Source organism: Micromys minutus (assembly GCF_963924665.1).
Source record: "Micromys minutus genome assembly, chromosome: 7".
Taxonomy (NCBI): domain Eukaryota; kingdom Metazoa; phylum Chordata; class Mammalia; order Rodentia; family Muridae; genus Micromys; species Micromys minutus.
This window is the reverse complement of record NC_137976.1, coordinates 61,480,318-61,501,634: the sequence shown is the minus strand read 5'-3', so window position 1 is coordinate 61,501,634 and position 21,317 is coordinate 61,480,318. Positions and strand designations below refer to the sequence as shown.

At 40.2% G+C, this 21,317-nt stretch overlaps 1 protein-coding gene across 3 annotated transcripts in view; it reads right to left on the bottom strand.

Moving 5' to 3' along the window:
- The window catches only part of ACAP2 (ArfGAP with coiled-coil, ankyrin repeat and PH domains 2), a gene marked incomplete at its 3' end in the record, with an annotated part of 105,360 nt that overhangs the window by 14,750 nt on the left and 69,293 nt on the right, over window positions 1–21,317 (bottom strand). For 2 of the 3 annotated variants that reach the window (XM_080918656.1, XM_080918657.1), the window contains exons 10-18: window positions 20,727–20,839; window positions 16,104–16,124; window positions 12,971–13,022; window positions 10,803–10,903; window positions 9,517–9,622; window positions 3,395–3,603; window positions 3,030–3,099; window positions 2,232–2,323; window positions 296–456 (exon numbers count right to left, since the gene is read on the bottom strand). In XM_080918656.1, coding sequence (XP_080774782.1) covers window positions 296–456; window positions 2,232–2,323; window positions 3,030–3,099; window positions 3,395–3,603; window positions 9,517–9,622; window positions 10,803–10,903; window positions 12,971–13,022; window positions 16,104–16,124; window positions 20,727–20,839 — 925 coding nt within the window. The remainder of the gene's footprint in view (window positions 1–295; window positions 457–2,231; window positions 2,324–3,029; window positions 3,100–3,394; window positions 3,604–9,516; window positions 9,623–10,802; window positions 10,904–12,970; window positions 13,023–16,103; window positions 16,125–20,726; window positions 20,840–21,317) is intronic. The other variant, XM_080918658.1, reaches the window with a different exon arrangement.

The window sequence follows — 21,317 nt, the reverse complement described above, 5'->3', positions numbered from 1 at the left end:
ACAACATAGGAGGGAGAACAGTGGTTAACCAGAGACCCAGGGCTTTAGGCGTAATCGATTTATAATCCCATCTCCCCTGGCTGTTGAGCAGAGTACAGACTGTACCTAGAAATTCCAACCGTGGGACTATGTCAGGTGACAGTCTTAAAGACAAAGAGATCCAGTTTTCCCTTAGAATGAACAGAAGGAAACAGGCTTCTAGTATTTACAAAACAACAACAAAAAACCTACAATGGCCATAACTGTGAGATTTAAAAGGTGGTTTCAGCTCAAGATAATGTCACAGGTAAAATACCTGGGGTGTGGACAGGTGCTCTGGTGTGGCTCAGCCTCTGGTCCTCACAGCTCCTGGAGACGATCCTTTTCTCCTGCTCAGAAGGTGACAGCAGTGTAGAGTATTTATCCACAAATTTCCTCTCCACATATTTCGCTCTGATATACGCCTCCTTCTCCTGTCTGGGAAACAGAAATTGACAAAATATTCTATTTAGCTCCTCAGCATGGCTAGTACTGCAGGAGTGTCCCTAGACACTGGGCTGATAGTAGTTGGAAGTAAACGGGGTGGGGAGAGCCAGGGAAGTGGCGCGGCAGTGACAAGTGCCTGCTGCTCTTCCAGAGGACCGGGATTCCACTCACTCACAACCACCCATAACTCCAGGGAACTGAACACCCTCTTGTAAAGACTTCTAGATCTGTAACTGTGGCACATAATGTTATACGACCTGAGTTCCTTCTAAATAATAAGCTAATTTCACAGTCAGATGGAATATAAAAGCTCAGCTATATGGCACTCCATGACTCTCTTATTTTCTGTTTGCATGTAGCTGTGTACACACACACACACACACACACACACACACACACACACACACACGTGTGTTATATTAGAAACATTACTGGGAAAACTAAAAAGATATGTAAAAATTAACATTAATTTCATCTTTGCTAGAGATATTGTCATATCCTGAACAACCTCTACTAGTGGTCATACTTTTTCATATAATAACTACAATAAAACATACAGTGTTCCAGATTGATGGTAGAGAAAAAAAAGCCATTTTCTCTTATTATATAACAATAAAACACACCTTTAGTCCCAGAATCTGGGAGGCAGAGGCTGAGAGTTCAAGGCCAGCCTGGTCTACAGAGTAAGTTCTAGGACTACTAGGGTTACAAAGATAAAATTTGTCTCAAAAACAAACAACAAAATATATATGCCTGTTCTGTAATTTTCCCTATTTTATTTTAAACTGCTTTAGTCTTTGCTAAAATAGGAGAGCCCAAGGTCTATGCCACACGGCAAATATTAAAAGTAATTTAAATTACACTGGCCTAGTTCAAATATCAACATTGGATTATGGCAAATGCAGTTCTAATTCTAAAAATAAATCCTACCAACTAAACTGGTATCAACACAAAGACTAAGTCTCCAAAGGCCAGGACCCTAGCAGCCTCCTTCAGCAGACCTCTATGGAGAACTAGAAGTCTGATTTCACAGTCAAGCTGCCTTTCTCATCTTTGGAGACTGCACAGAGGCAGCCATCAAGTGTGTGGCTGACACTTGCTGCACTAAGTCAGATCATGCAAAAGAATTCACAGTAAAAACTTTATCTTTGAGACCTTAGTGAAGAGACTATTTGTGTGTATGGTATGTGCAGTTTGTGCGTGTGCATGTGTGTGCACACAGGCACATGGAGCCCAGAGGTCAACACCACGACTCCAATCACTAGGTTTTTTGGGTTTTTTTGTTTTGTTTTGTTTTGTTTTGTTTTGTTTTGAGCTATGGCCTTTCACTGAACCTGGAATTTATCAATCTATTGAGATTAGCTGGGCAGCAAGCCCAGCAGATTCCCTGACTCTGACTCTGCCTCCCCAGCACTGGGATTACAGGCAAGCACTGCCCCGCCATGCTGTGCTTTTAACACAGGTGCTAGGAACCAAACGGAAGCGGCCTGAGCAGCGCTTGCTCCTGAACGCCCACCGCCCGCCGAGCTTGGAAGCGCCTGCATGGCAGCTCTGACTTTCCTGTGTCAAGTGTCTTATGATTCCCTGTCACCTAAAGATGACAAATGACGGACTGCCCCATAAGGTGCATGGGTCGGATGTAACTGAAGACAGACACAGTCACATCGAAACAGAAGTACTGAGGATGACTTCTAAACACTCCACTGCAAGGTTTGACATCACATGGATTCTGATTATCGAGGAAGGAGCGCATTAAGATATCATACCTTTGTCCTGGCTGTGGTTTCTTTACTCCCATTTTTTCCAGTTTAGCTTCATAAACACGATTTATAACATCATTCCCCAATTCACACATAAGCTATTTGGCAGGAAAACAAAAACACAAGCTAAAAATTAAAAGTCCTAAAAATAAGCTGAACCTTAACATCCTTTTAAGAGGGTTCGATTAACTAATTCCTCTTTACAGACTGCAACTGTTCATTCCACATAGAAATTTTAAAGTTAAAACAAGCCAAAGGCTGGGTTTGTTAAACAATTTTTTATCAGAATACTATCACTTTTATAACAAGTACTTAACAGACAGCATGCGTCCGTCCATCCATCCATCCTGCAAAAGGAAGCCAACACCTCTGCAGGCACCTACACTTAGTGTACACATCCACATGCAGACTCAATCACATACACAGAATTAAAAATCGTGACAATAACCCTCTAAGTAAAAGGCATATTTATCACATGTCTGTTTATATATCAGAGACTACTGACTGTGCTGTGGCCATGCTTGGGCAAGAGCATCATATGCAGTTAGATGGGGCAAGTTCTGGCCAATTCACGGTCAGTGAATTAAAATTAGACATATTTTTTTAAATGTCCCTCACTCCTGTTCACTGAACTCGCTCACAGACTCTCTGTGCATTTGAGTCCTTGTGCACTACTACAAAGCTCTTTGGACTCTTCCTCCTGGGCCATCTTGTCTACTTCAGTCTTTCCCAGTCTGTTGGTTCAACTCAGCAGAGGAGACCTGCCACCCCCCTGAAATGTTTTCATGCAAACATTTCTCTCACCTTTAAGAGTTCGGGCTCCCAGGTGTCTAAAGTTAAAGATCTCACTTTCGAGAAATGAACCCCAAGACTCCTACACAGGGAAAAGACAGCATTACTCTCAATACATAATTATCAAGCCACTACTTGTGCATTTGCCCCCACACATACAAACATACAGATGGACCCTCTGGTCATTAATAAATAAGAACCAAAGTCATCAAAAACATGTTGCAAACTAAAATTATCCACCATATAAAATATGCAACTACAAACTAGTTATTAAATTAGGGAACTGGGAAAAAGACGCACTAACAAAAACAGCAGCAACAACAACAACAAAAAAAAGCCCACAATTGCGACGCTCCACTGTGAATGCGCATACCCACCGATGAATCCCAGAGCACTCAATACACAAGGTAATGCCCAGGTTGATGCTGGCCCACCGTGGGTCTGCCAAACCACAGTCACAGCAGCTGGTGTTGCCGGGGATACACTGAACACGCTGAAGAGCACTTTCTCCTTTCAATAATTTCTCTTTTGACTCACTTCCAGAATCTAGGCTTCCTGTTGATGGAGACGATTTCTTGTCCAATTTCTAAAAAAGTTAACAATTATTTGAAGTTTTATTTCCTTTTGTAAAGAACCGTAAGAACCTGCTGCATGTTATATACTACAAACAAAAGCTGCCAACCCATAAATTAAGCATCTATTTTAATAGGCATTATTCTAGGCACTGGAGACACAGAGGTGTTTATGAACAGGCTTCCTCAATGAGGGGGAAATGCACACACTTACAATTTGGTGATGACTGACTGTGAACAAGAAATGAGAACAAGAACATGGACAAGAAATGAGGGCAGAGAGGAAAAGGCAGGTTGGGAGACATGGTATTATTAAGACCCAACAATAAGATATAATCTTGGCACTTGGCAGGCTGAGGCAGGACCACCATAAGCTGAGCCTTAGCTTCACAAGAAGGCCCTCTCAAAAGAACAAAGTAAACAAAAAGAATAAAGTACTTTATACCACAGTCTCCCAAAGTGTTAAGTTACTCTAATTACAACAGTTAATACATTGAAAAACTATGCTATGACACAGTAAAATGCTATAAAATAAATCATTTTCATAGTAAACCAAAAACAAAATATGCAAAACGCTAATTTGTATAAGTGCATAGCCACACCAATAATAGAGACTACTTAATAAGCAATGGGCTGCACACAATAATTACCAGCCAAACTCCAAGATGTGGCTCTTGATTTTAAGCATCTAAAGATAGTCTAAAGTCTTCATGCTCAAAAACATATCCTGTACAAGCCAGTGCACAGAAGCACTGGACCCAGAACTGGATTCCTGTCCTTTCTGAAAACAACACAGCATTAGGAAGGCTGAGCAAACAAGACAAGTACAGGGATGTGGAGGAGAGGAGAGCGCCTCCTTAAAGAACACACGCAGCTCTGTGTAGGCCGCTGGATCCTACACAGGGTCAGAAGGGTGCCTACGTGGAACACAAGAGAAGATTCCAGACAGGAAAACAATGGCAGTAATGGATTATGAGACTGAATAAAAGAAAAGCACTTAGGAACACAGCTAAAAAATTGTCACAAATCCAAATTCAACTGAGCAAGGAACAGAATATTTACAATTTCAAGCATTTCCCCCACAAAATACTTATTCTCCACAGGTTAGAAGAACACTTCACAATGAAAAGATGGGACAGATAAAACTGTATGCCACTTCAAAGGGTGATCTAAGAACACCGTATTTACACACAATTTTCTTGCCAAATATGTAAAACCCAGCTAAATAACTAGTCTGTGATTTCCCGAAACTTTTGAGGTCAAAGGTCGGGCTAACCCTGAAGCTCTAACCACATCCAACAGAGGGAGACATGCTGCACGGCTTTGCTGTAAAGAGCATTACTGGGGTAATGTTTAAACATGATGCATTTGGGGATTGAACGGTAGTTATGTATCAAGGGCCATTTCTCCACTGTGATGTCTGTACCACAACTATGCAAGCGATCTCATCCTAGGCTCCTGGAGAGTGCTCATGAAAGTAGGAATTGGAGGCTGTCAACTTAACTCTCGAGCAGTACAAGGGGAAGGAGTTGTCTGTACTGTATACAGAAATTCTACAGATATTTGAGATTTCAGTTTTTTAAAATACATCTGGTTATCAGAAGATGTTTGAAATGTAAAGTTAAAACAGAATTATCATCTATGGAAAAGGTATCAGTATTTAAGACAGAGATCATATTGGTTCAGTCCTAATTTCTTTGATATGCTAATGTTTCTGTTCCCAATAAGAGAGGCTGAGAGCTAAAAGAGGGGAGGCATGCTTGCTTGAGAAGCAGGTACGTCCCAGGGATCTCTCCCCGACCGCAGGCCAGTAAGGGACCATCTCCACACATAACTAGAAATGAGTGGTGCTCTTTGTCCAGAGGTGACAGAGTTGGCAGATGGGGGTCATCTGAGCGATCAAAGGCAGGCGACGACGGGAACACACGCATGCTCAGTGCTAAGACCCCAGACCCACTTCTCCCGCTTACCCCTGTGCCTGTGGAAGAGATCAGTAATTTTTCTTTTGGGAAAAGACCCTGTTACTCAACACAGAGTCCAAACTTAAGTCTTAACTATGTATTCAGAGTACTCTCTACTTACAATGGTTAGCATATTACAAAAAAAGCCAAGAAAAGCCTTTTATAAAATAATTCTTAACCTGTTTACAGGATTACCTAAGGAAAAGGATTTTTGGGTTTTGTTTTGTTTTGAATTTATGACTCAGAATACCTCCCTATGAGTCAGAGAGGCCCGGAGTCACCCCAAGAACCACGGGGCTGTGGCCACTGCTCTTGTTTGCCCACAGTGACTAGAGTAGGTTGCTGAAGACACCACTCACTTTGGATGCAGAACACTGGCCAGGAGACTCTCTCCTTGCTAGCTGCCTTACAGAATGCCAGAAGCTGATGAGGAGAGAAGAAACATCAGCAGCCTTACCCAGCACGGGGCCCTGCATGTTATACCAGCCAGGGACAATAATGGCATCCAGCTACCCTCTGTGTGAATCTCAGGTCTGTTCTACAGAAGGGATTTCACGCTTGGCACTGAACACTTGGTCAGAAGCTTATAGGCTGTGGGAGAACCCATCCTTCCTGTGCCCTACATGGCCAGACTGTCACACTGTCACGCTGCGCTCTAAATCCCTATGCCTGTACTCATGGTTGTACCACTCTCAACTTGGTCAGATAAGTTTCCTTTTGCACCGAGCAGTAGTTAATGCAGAGACCCACAACTGATCAGAGTGCAGAATATAAACAACTTTGAGTGCCCAACTGCGGTGGGCTCATGTGATTCAAGGCTCGGGGAAGAAGAGCAACAACACACCATGAGCCACATCCTCAAAGGACAGTAGTTTTTCCCTCAGCAGCCTCTGGAAGGGGTGAGGCCTTGTGGTCTCACCTGTCATCCATGAGGGCAGACAGGGAGGAGAACTATGAAACACTCGTATTTGGACACAGCATGGTCGTTGAATGCATCACCTCATGGCAACTGTGGTTACTTGCAGAAGACACATCAAGGTCAAGCCAATCAAAATCCTCACAAGAAGGACAGGTGAGACTACGCGGCCCCACCCATCCCAGAGGCTGCTGAGGGAAGGAAGAGCTACTCCCTTTGAGGATGTGCCTCATGGTGTGCTGTTGCTCATGCCTCAGGAGTTAGCTGCACACCCACATTCATACGAGCAGCGTACATGAACTCAGAATTATTAACAACAAAAACGTTAAAAGAGAGGAGAGAATGGAGCGGGAGACACTGGAGGACTGGAGGAAGTACTGGTCGGTGAATACGATCAGTATGTACATTGTGAAAATGTACAGAATTTCTAAAAAAATAAGAGAAAGATTATTTTAAAGGACAAAATAAATAAAAATAGTGATACCTGGACCTCAACACTATTTAACAGTTTAGGCATGGATGGATTTAGCAAATGTGAATGAAGGTTCAATTACACTTCCAGCACTGCCATCATGAGAAAATAACAGATTCAATAAGCAATGAACCAAAAAGGAATTCAGGAAAATTAAATAGATTCTAGCAGATTAGCAACATTCAAGAAAAGATAATAATACCAGTTCAGAAATTCCAGAAAGAGAATTGAAGAAAAGAAATAGGAAATCAGTAATAAGAAAAGCAACCCTGGAAACTAAAACACAAAAAAGCAGAAGCAGCAACATGTCACTTCTCCCTCGGCCCCACCCCTTGAAAAAACAGGGTTTCTCTACGTAGAGCAGGCTGTCCTGAAACTAACTCCCCCACCCCTGTAGACCGGGCTAGCCTTGAACTCACAGAGATCTGCTTGCCTCTGTCTCCCGAGAGCTGGAACTAAAGGACCACTACCCAGCCATAATGCTGTTTCTTAAGAATAACTGTTTCCAACCTAAAATTTCTATACCTAGCCAAACTATCAAACAAATGTAAAGACAAAAAAAAAAACTCTGTTCTAGAGAACATGAAATCTCAAATGCCTCAGTTTCTGAAAAATACTGAAAAAAGTTCTCAAGCTTTTAATTCAATAAGGAGAAAAATATGAAGAAACAACATTAAAAAAATGACTATGTAAGAAAGTTGCAAGTTAAATTCCACCAAAGAACTCCTACAACTGAAAAACAACTTCAGCAAAGCGGTTGGATATAAAATTAACTCAAACAAATCAGTAGCCTTCTTCTACTCAAAGGATAAACAGGCTAAGAAAGAAATTAGGGAAACGACACCCTTCACAATAGTCACAAATAATATAAAATACTTGACTCTAACCAAGCAAGTAAATATCTGTATGACAAGAATTTCAAGTCTCTGAAAAAAGGAATTGGAGAAGATCTCAGAAGACAGAAAGATCTCCCATGATCATGGATTAGCAGGATTAATACAGTAAAAATGTCTATCTTGCTGAAAGCAATCTACAGATTCAATGCAATCCCCATCAAAATTCCAACTCAATTCTTCATTGAGCTAAAAAGAGCAATTTACAAATTCATTTGGAATAACAAAAAGCCCAGGAGAGGGAAAACTATTCTCAACAATAAAAGAACTTCTGGGAGAATCACCATCCCTGACCTCAAACTGTATTACAGAGCAATCATGATTTAAAAAACAAAACAAAACAAAAAAACTGCATGGTATTGGTACAGAGACAGGAAGGTAGATGAACAGAATAAAATTGAAGATCCAGAAATGAACCCACACACCAATGGTCACTTGATCTTTGTCAAAGGAGCTAAAACCATCCAGTGGAAAAAAGGTAACATTTTCAACAAATGGTGCTGGTCCAACTTTCAGTCAGCATGTAGAAGAATGCAAATCTTATTTTTTTTTCCTCTTACAACTTCATTTTTTAAAAAAGAGAGACGCATGTGTAGATTTTTAAAGGCATTTTGGCATAACACTATATGAATATATTTTTGTCAGTACTTAATTTTTTCAGAAGTTTGATAGTATGCATTAAACCATAAGCATAAAGTACATGTAGAACAGAACATAACATGGAAACAGTTTTCTTGGTGTGTATAGAAGAATGCAAATCAATCCATTCTCATCGCCCTGTACAAAGCTCAAGTCCAAGTGGATCAAATTACAGTTAAATAAAGTAGCAGCAAAAACAATTTTATGGTTTGGGGGTCACAATTATACAAGGAACTGTGTTAAAGGGTCTTGGCAGTAGGAAGGTTGAGAAGCACTGGCTTAGAACAAATTGTTCCATCAATGCCTGCTTAGGAAGTCTCTAGTTTGATCTACTGGGAGCCCCAGGCTTGCCCATGATAACTTTTAAACATCCCTGTATCTATCTGTCACTAAGTTTATGCCTCAGCCCAAACCTAACCACACAAGAAAGGGTCCATTTCTCCAGGCTTTATTCATGCTTTTGATTTAGTGTTGATTTAAAATTAAAAAAAATAAACTCACAAAGCATTTATTATTGACAAAAAATATCAAAATATTCAGGAGAAAAAACACTAGCATGGGAACACTTTATGCCAATCTGGGATGCACATTCAAATATTAAAATAAAGACATATTTAGATGCCAAAAGAAAACAGTAGGTCAGGGCTGGTGATACAGTTCAGTTAGAAGAACGCTTGCCTAGCACACACAACTCCCAGAAACTGATCTCAAACACAGCATAAATGCCTGTAATCCCACCCTCAGGAGGCACAAGCCGGAGGATCACAAATTCAAGGTCACCTTCAGCTACACAGTGAGTCCCAAGCCAGCCTGGGCTACATGAACTGTCAAGAAAGAAAGAATAAGAGAGAATGAAAGCAATGGGGAAGGTGGGGTAGGGAAAGAAGGGGGCATTAGAAAGATAAACAGAACCAAAATCTAAAAATTTAAAACGTCTCAATTTATAGAATCATGCTCCATAAAAAGGATGCCCTACCCATACATTACAAGTGAGACTTAAAACATTCAGCAATACATCCCATAATACTGACGACACCTCTACTAACCTCTGATTCATCGCCCTTCTCTCTATAAGCAGTTGCAATACTGGTCTGAACAGCCTTAATCCAGGCCTGGCGAAGCTTTTCGGAATCTGCCTGGAGCATACAACTTCTAAAAGGAAACAGTACAATTTTGTCAGGCAATAAATCAGAAGGGGAAAAATCCACACACTTCTTTCTCACTATGCTATTCAGCACATTTAAAAAAGAGGAATTTGTGTGTATTAGTGTTTTGCCTGGATGTAAGTCTGTGCACCACTGTGTATGTGACCCCAGGCCTGCAGTCATGGCCAGAAATGCCACCAGTGTGTGTTCTTCAAAGTGAACCCTGTCCTTGGGAAGAGCGGCTAGTCCTCTTAACCGATGAGCTACCTCTCCAGCTGCCCATTAGTGTATATATATATATTAGCAAAAAGGTAATAATTTTTAGCAAAAAGTAATTTTAGTTGGAAGAAGGGTTTCATCATTCATATCTTTTGGGCAAATAGGATTGTGACAAAATTAAAGTACAAAAAAAAATCTCTTAAAAACAAATTACCTATCCCAAAACTTGAAAATTCTAAATGATTCAAATACAGTGGCATACCCTGTAATTCCATATCTCAGACACTGGGAACGCTGAGTTCCATGCCTGCCTGAGCTTATGAAGTCAGACTGGACTGTATAAGGAAACCCTCTCAAAGGGTGTGTGTGCATACACATGCACTGTGCTTGTGTGTTTGTGTGTGTATGTGTGTGTTCTCTGATATTTTCTCCCTCCTTCTTCCCCTCTATCCCCACAATGTAAGCAGAACATCCCTTTTAAAAAATGAGGTAAATTTTCCATCTGTCATAAACTTTCAAACCAATTTAATATCACAAAAGTTTCACATGGACCAGGCTTGGTGCCACAGACTTGTAATCTCAGATACTCAGGAGGTTGAGTCAGGAGAATGACAAGTTCAAGTCTTACTATCATCAAGATACAAACAATAAAACGTACCAAGTTTTTATAAGGGCACATGAATGTTTGCAGGAAGGTTAGAGCTCTGCAATAGGTGCTTGCCTAACATGCTCACAACTCACTAAGTAAATAAGTAATCTGCAGATTTCAAAGAATACCATACATGAAGTCATATAAATACTTGGATATAACATCTATGTTTGTTATATATATATAACATCTGAAGTTATTTTTAATACATTAATTCTATTACACTGAAATTATAAATTGGAGTTCTTAAGTTTGGAAAAATCTTTGGGACAAACTACAGAGACATAAGAACAGTTTTCAAGTCCTTGCGACATCTTACTTTGTTGGAGAGACGACCTCAAAGCAGAAGCGCCGCTCAATGTCTTCACAGTGCTTCACTGTGCAGAGCCTGAGGTCTTCCACCACCACCGTGGGGCTGTCCTGCAGCAAAGAGGCAGACCCAGGTTACCGGCTCAGCCTTCAGCACCAGCAGCAACCACAACTTCAAACAGGCTCCAGGAATCGGCCTCCTTAAAGGATCTCTCTTTTATCATATTATCACTACGTATAGAAGATATACAGCTAATGGAGACCACTGCATTGTTCATTTAACCTGTCTTATCAAACAGCTGTATGTACATTCCGGGCAATCATTTACAGAAAGGACTGCCGACAGCTAGCACTTAGTAAGTACTTAGGCCTCTCCCTGTCGGTCCTCCACCCACTCATGCCCACTACACCGTGGAGTCCCACTCAGACAGAAAAGATACGTTCTCCCCCAAGGAGAAACCTTTCATGAATCGTGTTTTCAATAGCCCAAAGAGAAACAGGATATTGGTACATTCTTCTTAAAATTCTTACAAGAAAGATAAAACATTTCATCATTTTCTAAATAAAATACTAATACAAAAATCAGAAGAAAACACCAATGGAAACTACAAGGTTGACAAGAGCCTATGATTACTGCAGACATCTCACAAGTAGTGGGTACCTGACGTCTCTGGTCCACAGTACCACTGCAGGGCTAACTATGTGAAAAGTAAGCTATCAACTAACAAACGCTTCTTTATTTCCAGTGTCAAGCGTTCTCACAAGCTGTCCAGTAGATAACATCCCTTACCTCGAAAGAAAGCTCAAGCCAACACACACAAGCTCAGCAGCAACAGTGCAGGGTTCCTGTTTACCTTTCTAACAGATTACATCTTGAGGTATGTCACTTTAAGGTGTTCTATACTACCACCACATAACCTTAGATAATGTGTACTAAAGACTATTGCATGTCAGGTTACCTGTGTCGCACAACTAACCAACGGGATTAGTAAAATACAGGTAATAATCTTGCAACACAAAGCAGCTCAAGTCTAGGAACTGAAACTTCAGAATTGGAGCTGGAAAGATAGCTCAGTGGTTAAGGGTGCACACTGCTTTTGGAGCAGACAGGAGTTTGGTTCAGGCTGCTCACAACTACACATTCACTTCAATTCCAGCAGCCCTGATGCTCTCTTCTGACTTCCATAGGACTGCACAAAGTGTACAAATCTACACTCAAGACACAAATACATGTCATAATTAAGAATAAAAATAAAATTCTAATAAAAAGGGGTGGAGAGATGTCCCAGCAATTAGAAGCACTAGATGCTCTTTCAGAGGATCCAGGTTGATTTTCAGCATCTATAAATCTAGTTTAGAGGATCTGAGGGCTACTTCTGGCCTTTGTGAGCACTGTGTACATGGTACAAAGACATACCTGCAGGCAAAATACCCATATACATTCAAAGAAGCCAAAATAAAAAAAAGTTTGAAAAAGAATTCATAATTAGAGGACTGAAGAACCGGCCCCGCTGTGAAGGGTGCCGGCTGCTCGCAGAGGACCAGAGTCATTCACGGGGCTCATGGCAGCTGACTGCCAGGCCAGGGGGTCAAACACCACAGGTCCTGGTGAGCACCTTCACATGCCAGACACATCGCATCGCAGAGGTCCATACGTACACATAATCAACAGTGACAATGATGATGATGAGGGCTCAGTGATGCAGGCCTTAATCCTGCACTCCGGAGGTAGAGGCTGCCAGATTTCTGTGAGTGAGGCCAGCCCAGTGTAAGCGGAGTTCCAGGCCTGCAGGGCTGCAAGAGCAGACTGTGCCTTAAAATAACAATCGGGTGTCTCTGGAGGCACTGCAGTCACACATACAAACTTGCAGTCAGATATAATGTACACACAGGTGAAAATGAATCTTTTTTTTCCAAAAAGAATCTAGAATTCAAATCACTATGCCTTGAAAGTTCAAGGGTCACCAGTTCCCATTCCACTTGTTACATAAACCCAAATGTAAAACCATTTTGAAGCAGCAATTTCATATTGGTTTTTTTGGAGTTTTGCATATGGATTCACAGAAGAGAGAGAGGCGGGGTGGAGGGAGGGAGGGAGGGAGGGAGAGAGAGAGAGAGAGAGAGAGAGAGAGAGAGAACTCACCACCATTCTGCTTTATTGCTTAACAAAGCACCTACCTTAAACTTTTTCTGGTAAACCAGCTGATTGTTCTGTATGGAGAACCAGCGTCTAGAGAGAGGACACAGTAAAGGTCACACACGTGTGGTTATTCTGAGCTGGGGACGTTTGGAGAAGTGCACCTCTTTGCTTTCATGACTGAGGTGTCAACACTCGGAACACACATCTTAAAGTCACAGGTTAGGGAGAGAGACTTGCTGTTTTGGTTCATTTTATGTCATAACTTTATATCTTTACAAAAGCTTCCATTTTTTTTTCCTGCTAAGACCATATAACTATTTTTAAAGTTCAAACCTACAGTTTTATTTTTGAGGTGTTCAAAATAATTAAAATCTTTTTCCTCAAGCATCAACATTTAAGATACAGAAAACTTAACACTGTAAATAAAATGTCCATTTATAAAAGTAAGACATTAAGATAAATGGCGATTTATTTTCAAACCTTCAGAAATTCATCAAATGTTTGATTTGATCAGCAAAACAAGAGACTAATCACTTTGAACTGTATGAAAGAGAAGATGATCACAAACTTTATTTAGAAGTACTTCTCAGGAAAATAATGTCACCACATACAATCCCAACTTCCTAAATGTCTCTCCTCATTACTATAAAGTTATTGGGAAAACAATTTGCTCACAATGTTCTTCAGAAAAAAAGCTAGACAATGTAAGCCATATTCACTAATTTATTAAAGTAATAAAAGGAACTAAAGACATACCAAAAAAAAAAAAAAAATCACAGTCAAAAGCCATTCATAAAGGAAGCAAAACTCACCAAGCATGGAAAGTGAACATATCTGAGTGGTTATTCTTAAATTAGTTTCATATGAGATGATTTTTAATTAGTTATTAATCTATTAGCAGACAGAGATTCTACCTTTTCATTGATACTAATACAAATTACTAGAAATTGTATTTAGGTGTTTTCATTTTCTATTTTCAAATTTTTGGTCATTTCTCCAAAGCTGGGGAGACCAAAAGACACCTTGGCCATTTTTCAGCCTTGTACAGGTGGAGTAGGTTTTCTTGCCACTTGAAGACATAACAAACCTTTTCATTAAATGAGAGTTTTGCTAAATAAGCATCTAAATAAAACAAAGTGGGGTGCCGCTGAACGCAAATCAACAGACCAGAAAAGGGAGAACTTCCAGGGTCTTGCACGGGGACAGATGGGTTAGAGACGTTAGAGAACTCCTACATACAGACCAGATGGTGCAGCCTGCCACACGGATGACATGCAATGGAAACAATCTCTTGATCTGGTTAAAGTTTGGTTCTTAAAACTCACTTGAGGAAGGTGAACTACGTCAATAATAATGTATAGACTGTATATCATAGGAGTCCTATTTCATGGATTGGGGAAAACGAGTTTTATTGAACAATGGGATGAAGTCCACATAACCATGTCAACTTTTCATGCTTCTGAGGGCTACAAAATAAATTTTTCTTTTGGCCTTGTCCATATTAGGGAAGTATTCCCTAGAAATAGTAATAATAATTAATAATAAGCTAGATAAAGTTGTCTCTGTTCCACCAGGAACTATCCCTTCAATTATTAACTTTGTGGAACATATGTATCTCTGATGCTTAGTTTCCCTAACGTTTATGTGCTTCTGGATATCATTCTTATAGCATCAGGTTTTGTAACACTCTTAGAAAAGACAATTCAAAGTTATCTTTATTTATGACCTCCTTAAAGAAAACATAATATATCCTAGGTAGAGAAGAATGAATTACAAAGATGTGTCTGTCTGACACAATCTTCCTTCTACCACCACAGAAAACACACATCCGGCACCAAGCTGAACTCCAGCTAGGTAACAAAAGGGCATTCAGTTGATGTGATCTATACATATAACGTGGGTATCTGGACAGAGTAGGCATGTGCTCTGGTGTGCATGCATATGTATGCACATGCACATGGAGTCCTTGAGACAGTATCTCTTGTGCTCACAAACTGGGCTCCACCCGCTGGCCATCAAGTCCTGGGGTTTATCTCTTTCTCTCTCCAGTCCTGGGATCATGAGCACAGACTAAATGTGGCATTTGCATGTGGGTTGTAGGAGATCAAACTCAGGCCCCTCATATTTGCAAGGCAAGCATTTTACTGACTGAACTCTCCCTCCAACTCCTGGAATAAAGGTTTTAAGTGTTCCTATAAAATAATCCTAGTGACTCAATATTTCAAGAAAGAGCAAGTGTGGTAAAAAATTCATAGCCTGTGAATTGCATATACATACAAATACTTAGCCCTTGAAGCAATGGGTACTACAAAAAGAGCAACTAGAGCTAAGAGACAAGTTTTGGAAACCACCATGCTGAAACAGTACAGTCTACAAGATTAAATAAAAGGGAAGCTCAACGTACGACAGCTTCTAACTTCCTATGTAAGAAAGTAAGAGACATTTTGTATCTATCTCAAACTGAAGTAATTTAGTGTAATTTAGACTAACATGTTACATTTATTTTTAAAAAATTAAATACTATTACCTACCAGGGAAAACTTCTAAGTGACAAAATTTGGGTCAAAAGGAAAAAAATATATTTGTAAGAATCAAATATATTTTACCATGTTTGATCTTAATATCAAAAGTATCATTAAAAGAAGCTTTATAACTAAAATGATATAAATCAGGAGTTCATATACATATACACAGGTGCTAGATGGATAAACATGTAATCCAATATGCAGGCCTAACGCAATGCTTTATTTTCAATTCTATTTGCTGTTTTCACAGTCAAAGAAAGTGAAGACAAAGAAAACCTAGGCAGTGACAACAAACTCAGCATAATTAGTGGCTACCTCAGGACTCCTCACAGTTTGCTACTTTATGTCCCTCATAAAAAACAAACAGAACCAAGCCATAGTGTGTTCTGACCACTGGGTCTGCATCTATGTGGGTAACTGTAAGCACATCAGCTGTTCCTACTTCAAATCAACTGAGGACACAGGCGATTAAAAGGTGTAATTCTCTTCCTCAAATAAATACTCATATTTTCTTTCCAATTTGGCGTATGAAGAGATGGTTTTATCCATTGCAGGTAATCCAACTGACCGCGGGTTAATTAGGCACTTTCTCGTGCTCATAGAAGAAACTGGGTAAGAAGAGGAAGGGCAGGAAGCTATTTGGTACCTGATGTGATCTGGCTTTTTCCTGTCATGTGAAAAAATGGGGCAGGGTTAAAACAAAAGGGAAAGGTGTAAAAGAAAGAAAACGCAAATGTGCAAATAAGCAAAGGACCAGCATGATACAAAAATAAGACAAAAATTAAAGAAACGAGCTTAGCTAATAATCTAACAATGCAGTCAAAGGTATCCATGTGCTTGGTTTACCTGATATAAATATGTGCAGTTTAGTGTTTCAATCCTTAAGAAATAGAAATACTCTGAAAACATTTGAATTATTATATTACTACCTTATCCATCTATTATGGTTTTCTACCTCTACGGTCATAACTAGAAAACAAACAGCATTGTGCCGCACATGAATATGCTGTGCCTGGAAAGGAAGAGGGATCGCTACATGTCCATCTACAGAAGCCTAAGCAGACTTTTTAGAAGGAAAGCGGGTTACTAATTAAGAATTTCAGTGATCATAAAATGCCCACACCCATCCCCATCAAATGATAACAAAGACTCTAAGGCCCCAGACACATGATTCTCTGATTGCTTTAGGGAAGGGTGAAGAGTAGGAAGGTAGAGACAGGCCTGGGCTAACCTTGTCCCCACAATTCTCCTACCTCCCCCTTCCCAGGAGCTGGGACTTCTCATCTTTAGTGTGTGCACATTCTTCTCATTCCTGCCTGCATCAGGACTCTAGAGAACATCCTGCTTTAAACTTTGTAGAACACACTTTATGCTCCAAGTTATATTTTTTGGTCCAACATGGGAGTCTGCTTCTTTATCAGCCTTAGTGCTAAGTTCTGTTTCAATTATTTTCCTTGTTATTCTTTTCCAAAGTCATTATGAAAAGCAAAAGAAAAACATAGATTCCACTGTTTAAAATCTCAGTTGTCACTGCCATACCGGAAAACAATGACTTCGAAGAAAGTTCAGTTTGTCAGACCTTGTGGTTCCTGCCTTTGATCCCAGTACTCAGGAGGCAGAGACAGAAGGATCTCTGAGTTTTTAAGGCTAGCCTGGTCTCCTGGTCTAGAGTGAGTTCCAGGCCAGCAAGGACTACACAGAGAAACCCTATCTCGAAATTCCTCATTGTGGCAGACCTTAATGCTTCACAGAAGAATAAAGCCACCCCTTGGTGCTAGTGTAGCACTTGGTTCTGGGACCCAATCACACATATCCAAACCTGCAGATGCTTAAGTTCTCTACGATATAATGCAGCATCTGCAGAGAATCATAATGTGTGAGTCTGAGTGTGGAAGGGAGACACAGATGAAAGGAAGGGGGAGAAGGGGAGGGGGAGAGAGGGAGAGAGAGCCCGTGTGTGTGTGTGTGAGTGTGTGTGTGTGTGTGTGAGTGTGTGTGTGTGTGTGTGTGTGTGTGTGTGTGTGTGTGTGTGTGTGACACAAAGACTCTTTCTGTGCTGCCCTCTTCTGGACTCGGGTGATTTTCCCACCTGGGCCTCCTGATTAACGAAGACAGTAAGTGTACATCGGCTCAGTCACCCCTAGATTTACTTACAATTGTTATTATAATGTAAATGATAATTAAAATAGTACCACTGCATTTTTTAAAATAATCGTTACATGTTCTGTACAGAGTTGTTTTATCCCAGAATTCTGACTCTTGGTTGGGCGAGTCTGTAGCGTAAGATCACACAGAGAACAAAAGCAGCATGCTACACTGTACAGTACTAGACACTGCTTTTAAAGCACAGCTTAAGTTATAAAGCATGAGAAAGGCGTCTTTCACTATTTAGGAATTCCCAATTACACATCCCTCAGGATGCAGATCCTTAATAGCTGATGTTGAAAATATAACCTAACTTCATAAAATTATAGATAAGATCAAATGCACCATGATATGATTGTGCCTTAGGGTAGCTACAAAAAAAGGGAACTTACCTTGAAACCAATCAAACAATATTTTTGAAAAATACTTAAGTTGTGAGTGGAAAAGCTTAGTATCTGCAGAGGCAGCTGCCGAGATGTTTTTAGTGTTAAGGAATATAAAGTCTTACTTACTCAGAGCAGTAGAATGTATTACAATAAATTAGATGAAAAACTAGGGAAGACACCAAACCAAATATGGACAAAAGAAAATTACTGGCACTTTCTGAGATTAGATTGCTTTTGAAAAGCCTCATTTAAGAAATGCAAATGATTTTGCAATTTTTAACATTACTAACACCATGGGAAGCTCTCACTGATAAAGAATTACTGCTCTCCCTTCTCCCCTTTACTTACTTCCCTTCTGCTATATTCTGCATTTTCTGACCCCCAAAGGTTTCGTGCTAGATCTGGCTCACAGTGAGTGTGATTCCAGGAAGGGTGGTGGGGCCCGTGTGCTGGGTGACTGCATCACTGAGGACATGGCTTGTGCAAGGTGCCAGTGTCCTGCACTAAGTCTGTCCCAAACAAAACAAGAGCCCCTTTCCTAATCGTGGGCTTCCTGTCTCCAGATCTCAGCCACATAGCTCTTCTATTGAAACACAGCCCCTCCATAGTCCGATCCTAAGGGTCACAGGCAGCACCTCTGAGCAGCAGCCTCCTTCCTGCAGATGAAAGGGAAGAGATCTGGCACACCTACAACAGGGATCTGCAGCTAGATTTCAGCTCCTCTCTATGTGATGTTGCCTTTGTTTTAGTATTAATGCCAGTTTATATGGCTCCTAAGACAAATAATAAAAAAATCATAAGGTCCACATCTGATCTGCTATTGATTTTATTCCGGTACTCTGAGCAGCAATGGAATTCTCCACTAAGACTCACTGTGCGGGCTGGAGTGGTTAAGAGCACTCACTGACTGCTCTTCCAGAGGTCCTGAGTTCAAATCCCAGCAACCACCTGATGGCTCTAATGCCCTCTTCTGGTGTGTCTGAAGACAACTACAGTGTACTCATACATAAAATAAATCTTAAAAAAAAAAAAGACTCAGTGTGCTTCAGTATGGAGTCTGAGATCACACCTCACTGAAGTGGTCCAAGGAAAGTTATTTCTCTTCTTAATATAATGGTTAAGTTCCAAGGGATTGATTGTATTTTCATTTTCTTGCACTTTAAGGAGGTAGTTTGTAAGTCTGAAGGTTAAGTTTCAATTCTAAATTATACTATAGATCTATAATATAATAATAAATAATATTTTTAAATATTCTAAATAATCTTTAAAATTTTACTGCACACTAGCTGTTTCCAGTTTCCTATGCTAACTACAAAATTTGTCAGAAAGGACTTAAAATGACTTTGTTTTACATTGTAGTTCATAAAACACAATTTAAGTTTTCATCTTCACAATATACTAACTAGAAGCATTATTAATAACATATCACTACAGCTGGTCTTTAAGTGCCCATGTCTATGTTATGTTCTACATAACTCAGAGGCTTAATGATAAAATATCATTATTGTTTCCAGTGTATAATAACTCTCAGAAAAAGATAAAATATTTCTAATAATACCAGTTACATTTTCTACAATATCAAACACTAGAGAAATGCTCAACAAACCCCTGACATTTAGAAATGTCACTGGATGTTTCTGAGTGTCAATACTAAGAAACCTAAACAGGAGCAGCCAGACCCATTCAGTAAAGCACCGAGACCCTAGGGGAATGGAATGCATTGCACCAAATGGACTCATTGAGAAGACCCTCCTAACGTTGGGAATGTCTGTCTTACAGAACAGCCTTTTCCATTCCTCTCCACTACTACAAAATTATCCTTTTTTACTATCTAAACAAAAAGAAAAGGCTTCCTTGAGCAACAGATCAAACACTAACATTCAGAAGGATGATCCTATGCCAAACAACCTTTCAATGCTATTTGGTATGGAATTATTTCACTTATCATATTAATACAGTAAAATATTTTAGATATTCTTTTTGTTTCATTTTGCAATTTTAGATACAAGATCTTACTATGCAACCCAGGCTAGCTATAAACTCAAAATTTTTCTGCCTTCACCTCCTGATGGATTTACAGGTGTCTCTCATGACACCTGGCTATAATTCCATTCTTGTAAGAATCCAGAGGTTTTATATTTTACAAAAATTCAGCAAAAACTCAAAACCTTCACTAGCCCTCACATTTACAATAATGAAACAGCGGTTGCCATGACTTAGCATGCTCTATGTTAAGATATATTATAAAGGCTGGAACCAAAAGGTCCGGGCTGTCTGGGTTTCAGACTCACAGGTAAAGTCTTTTCCTTCTTTCTTTCTCTTTCTCCCCTACCCCTCTTTCTTTCTTTCTTTCTTTTTTTTTTCTTTTTTTTTTTTTTTCTTCAAAACAGGTTTCTCTGTGTAGCTCTGGCGTCCTGGAACTCAGAGACCCACCTGCCTCTGCCTCCCTCGTGCTGGGAGGCATGCATCGCTGGCACCACACCACCCGGTCAGCAATTCTTAATATATAATTCTTAATAAAAGATGAGTGACACTTCAGTCATTCCAGCCCAAGCATTGTACGGAGTAGTTTTCTCCCTTAAGCCTTAAGTTTCAAATCTAAAAGTTTGTGTTTTCATCTTTCACCTGGCCATTTTGCAAAGTTTAGCTAGTTCTGGAGGAGATCAGCTGGTAATTACAAGGGAAGGCTGAAAGTGGCAAGCATGTCAGCATCAAGACTGCTGCTGCAAATCCATTACCTGTTCCACGTTTTGAAGGCGTTGCTGGCGCGTTTGAATAGATACCCTTCCATGACAATGCCATTTGCAGCATCCACATTATACTCTAGCTTGGAATCGTCACTGGAGAAATCCTAAACAAAACACACACGAGTTCAGACGACCGTGTTCCCAGAAAGAGAAATTTATCTAGAAAAAAAGAGCTCTAAAAGTCTGGAGTAAGATTTCCGTAAGAAAGGGGACAGGGACATGATAATGGAGACACCTTAACAGTTCAGCCACTACGGTAGAGCGGCTAAGATGATGTCAGAGACACAATCATAAAAAACATGGTGCAGGAGAGAGATTGTAAGAACACACACACACACACACACACACACGCACACACACAAAAAAGGACTAAGATCACAGAAGCATCCTACTGCCCCATACTAAAGAACTCAGATCTGACACATGGCGGTAAGCAGGTGGTGATACTGAACGGAGCGCTGCTGCTGGAATCTGTGAGAGGATTCAGGGTCTGTCAAACTGGAAGGACACTCAAAGGAAACTGGAGTAGAAAACTAGAGGCCAAAGGTCAACAGAAGTAGGGCATCTGGCTCAGGAGAACCT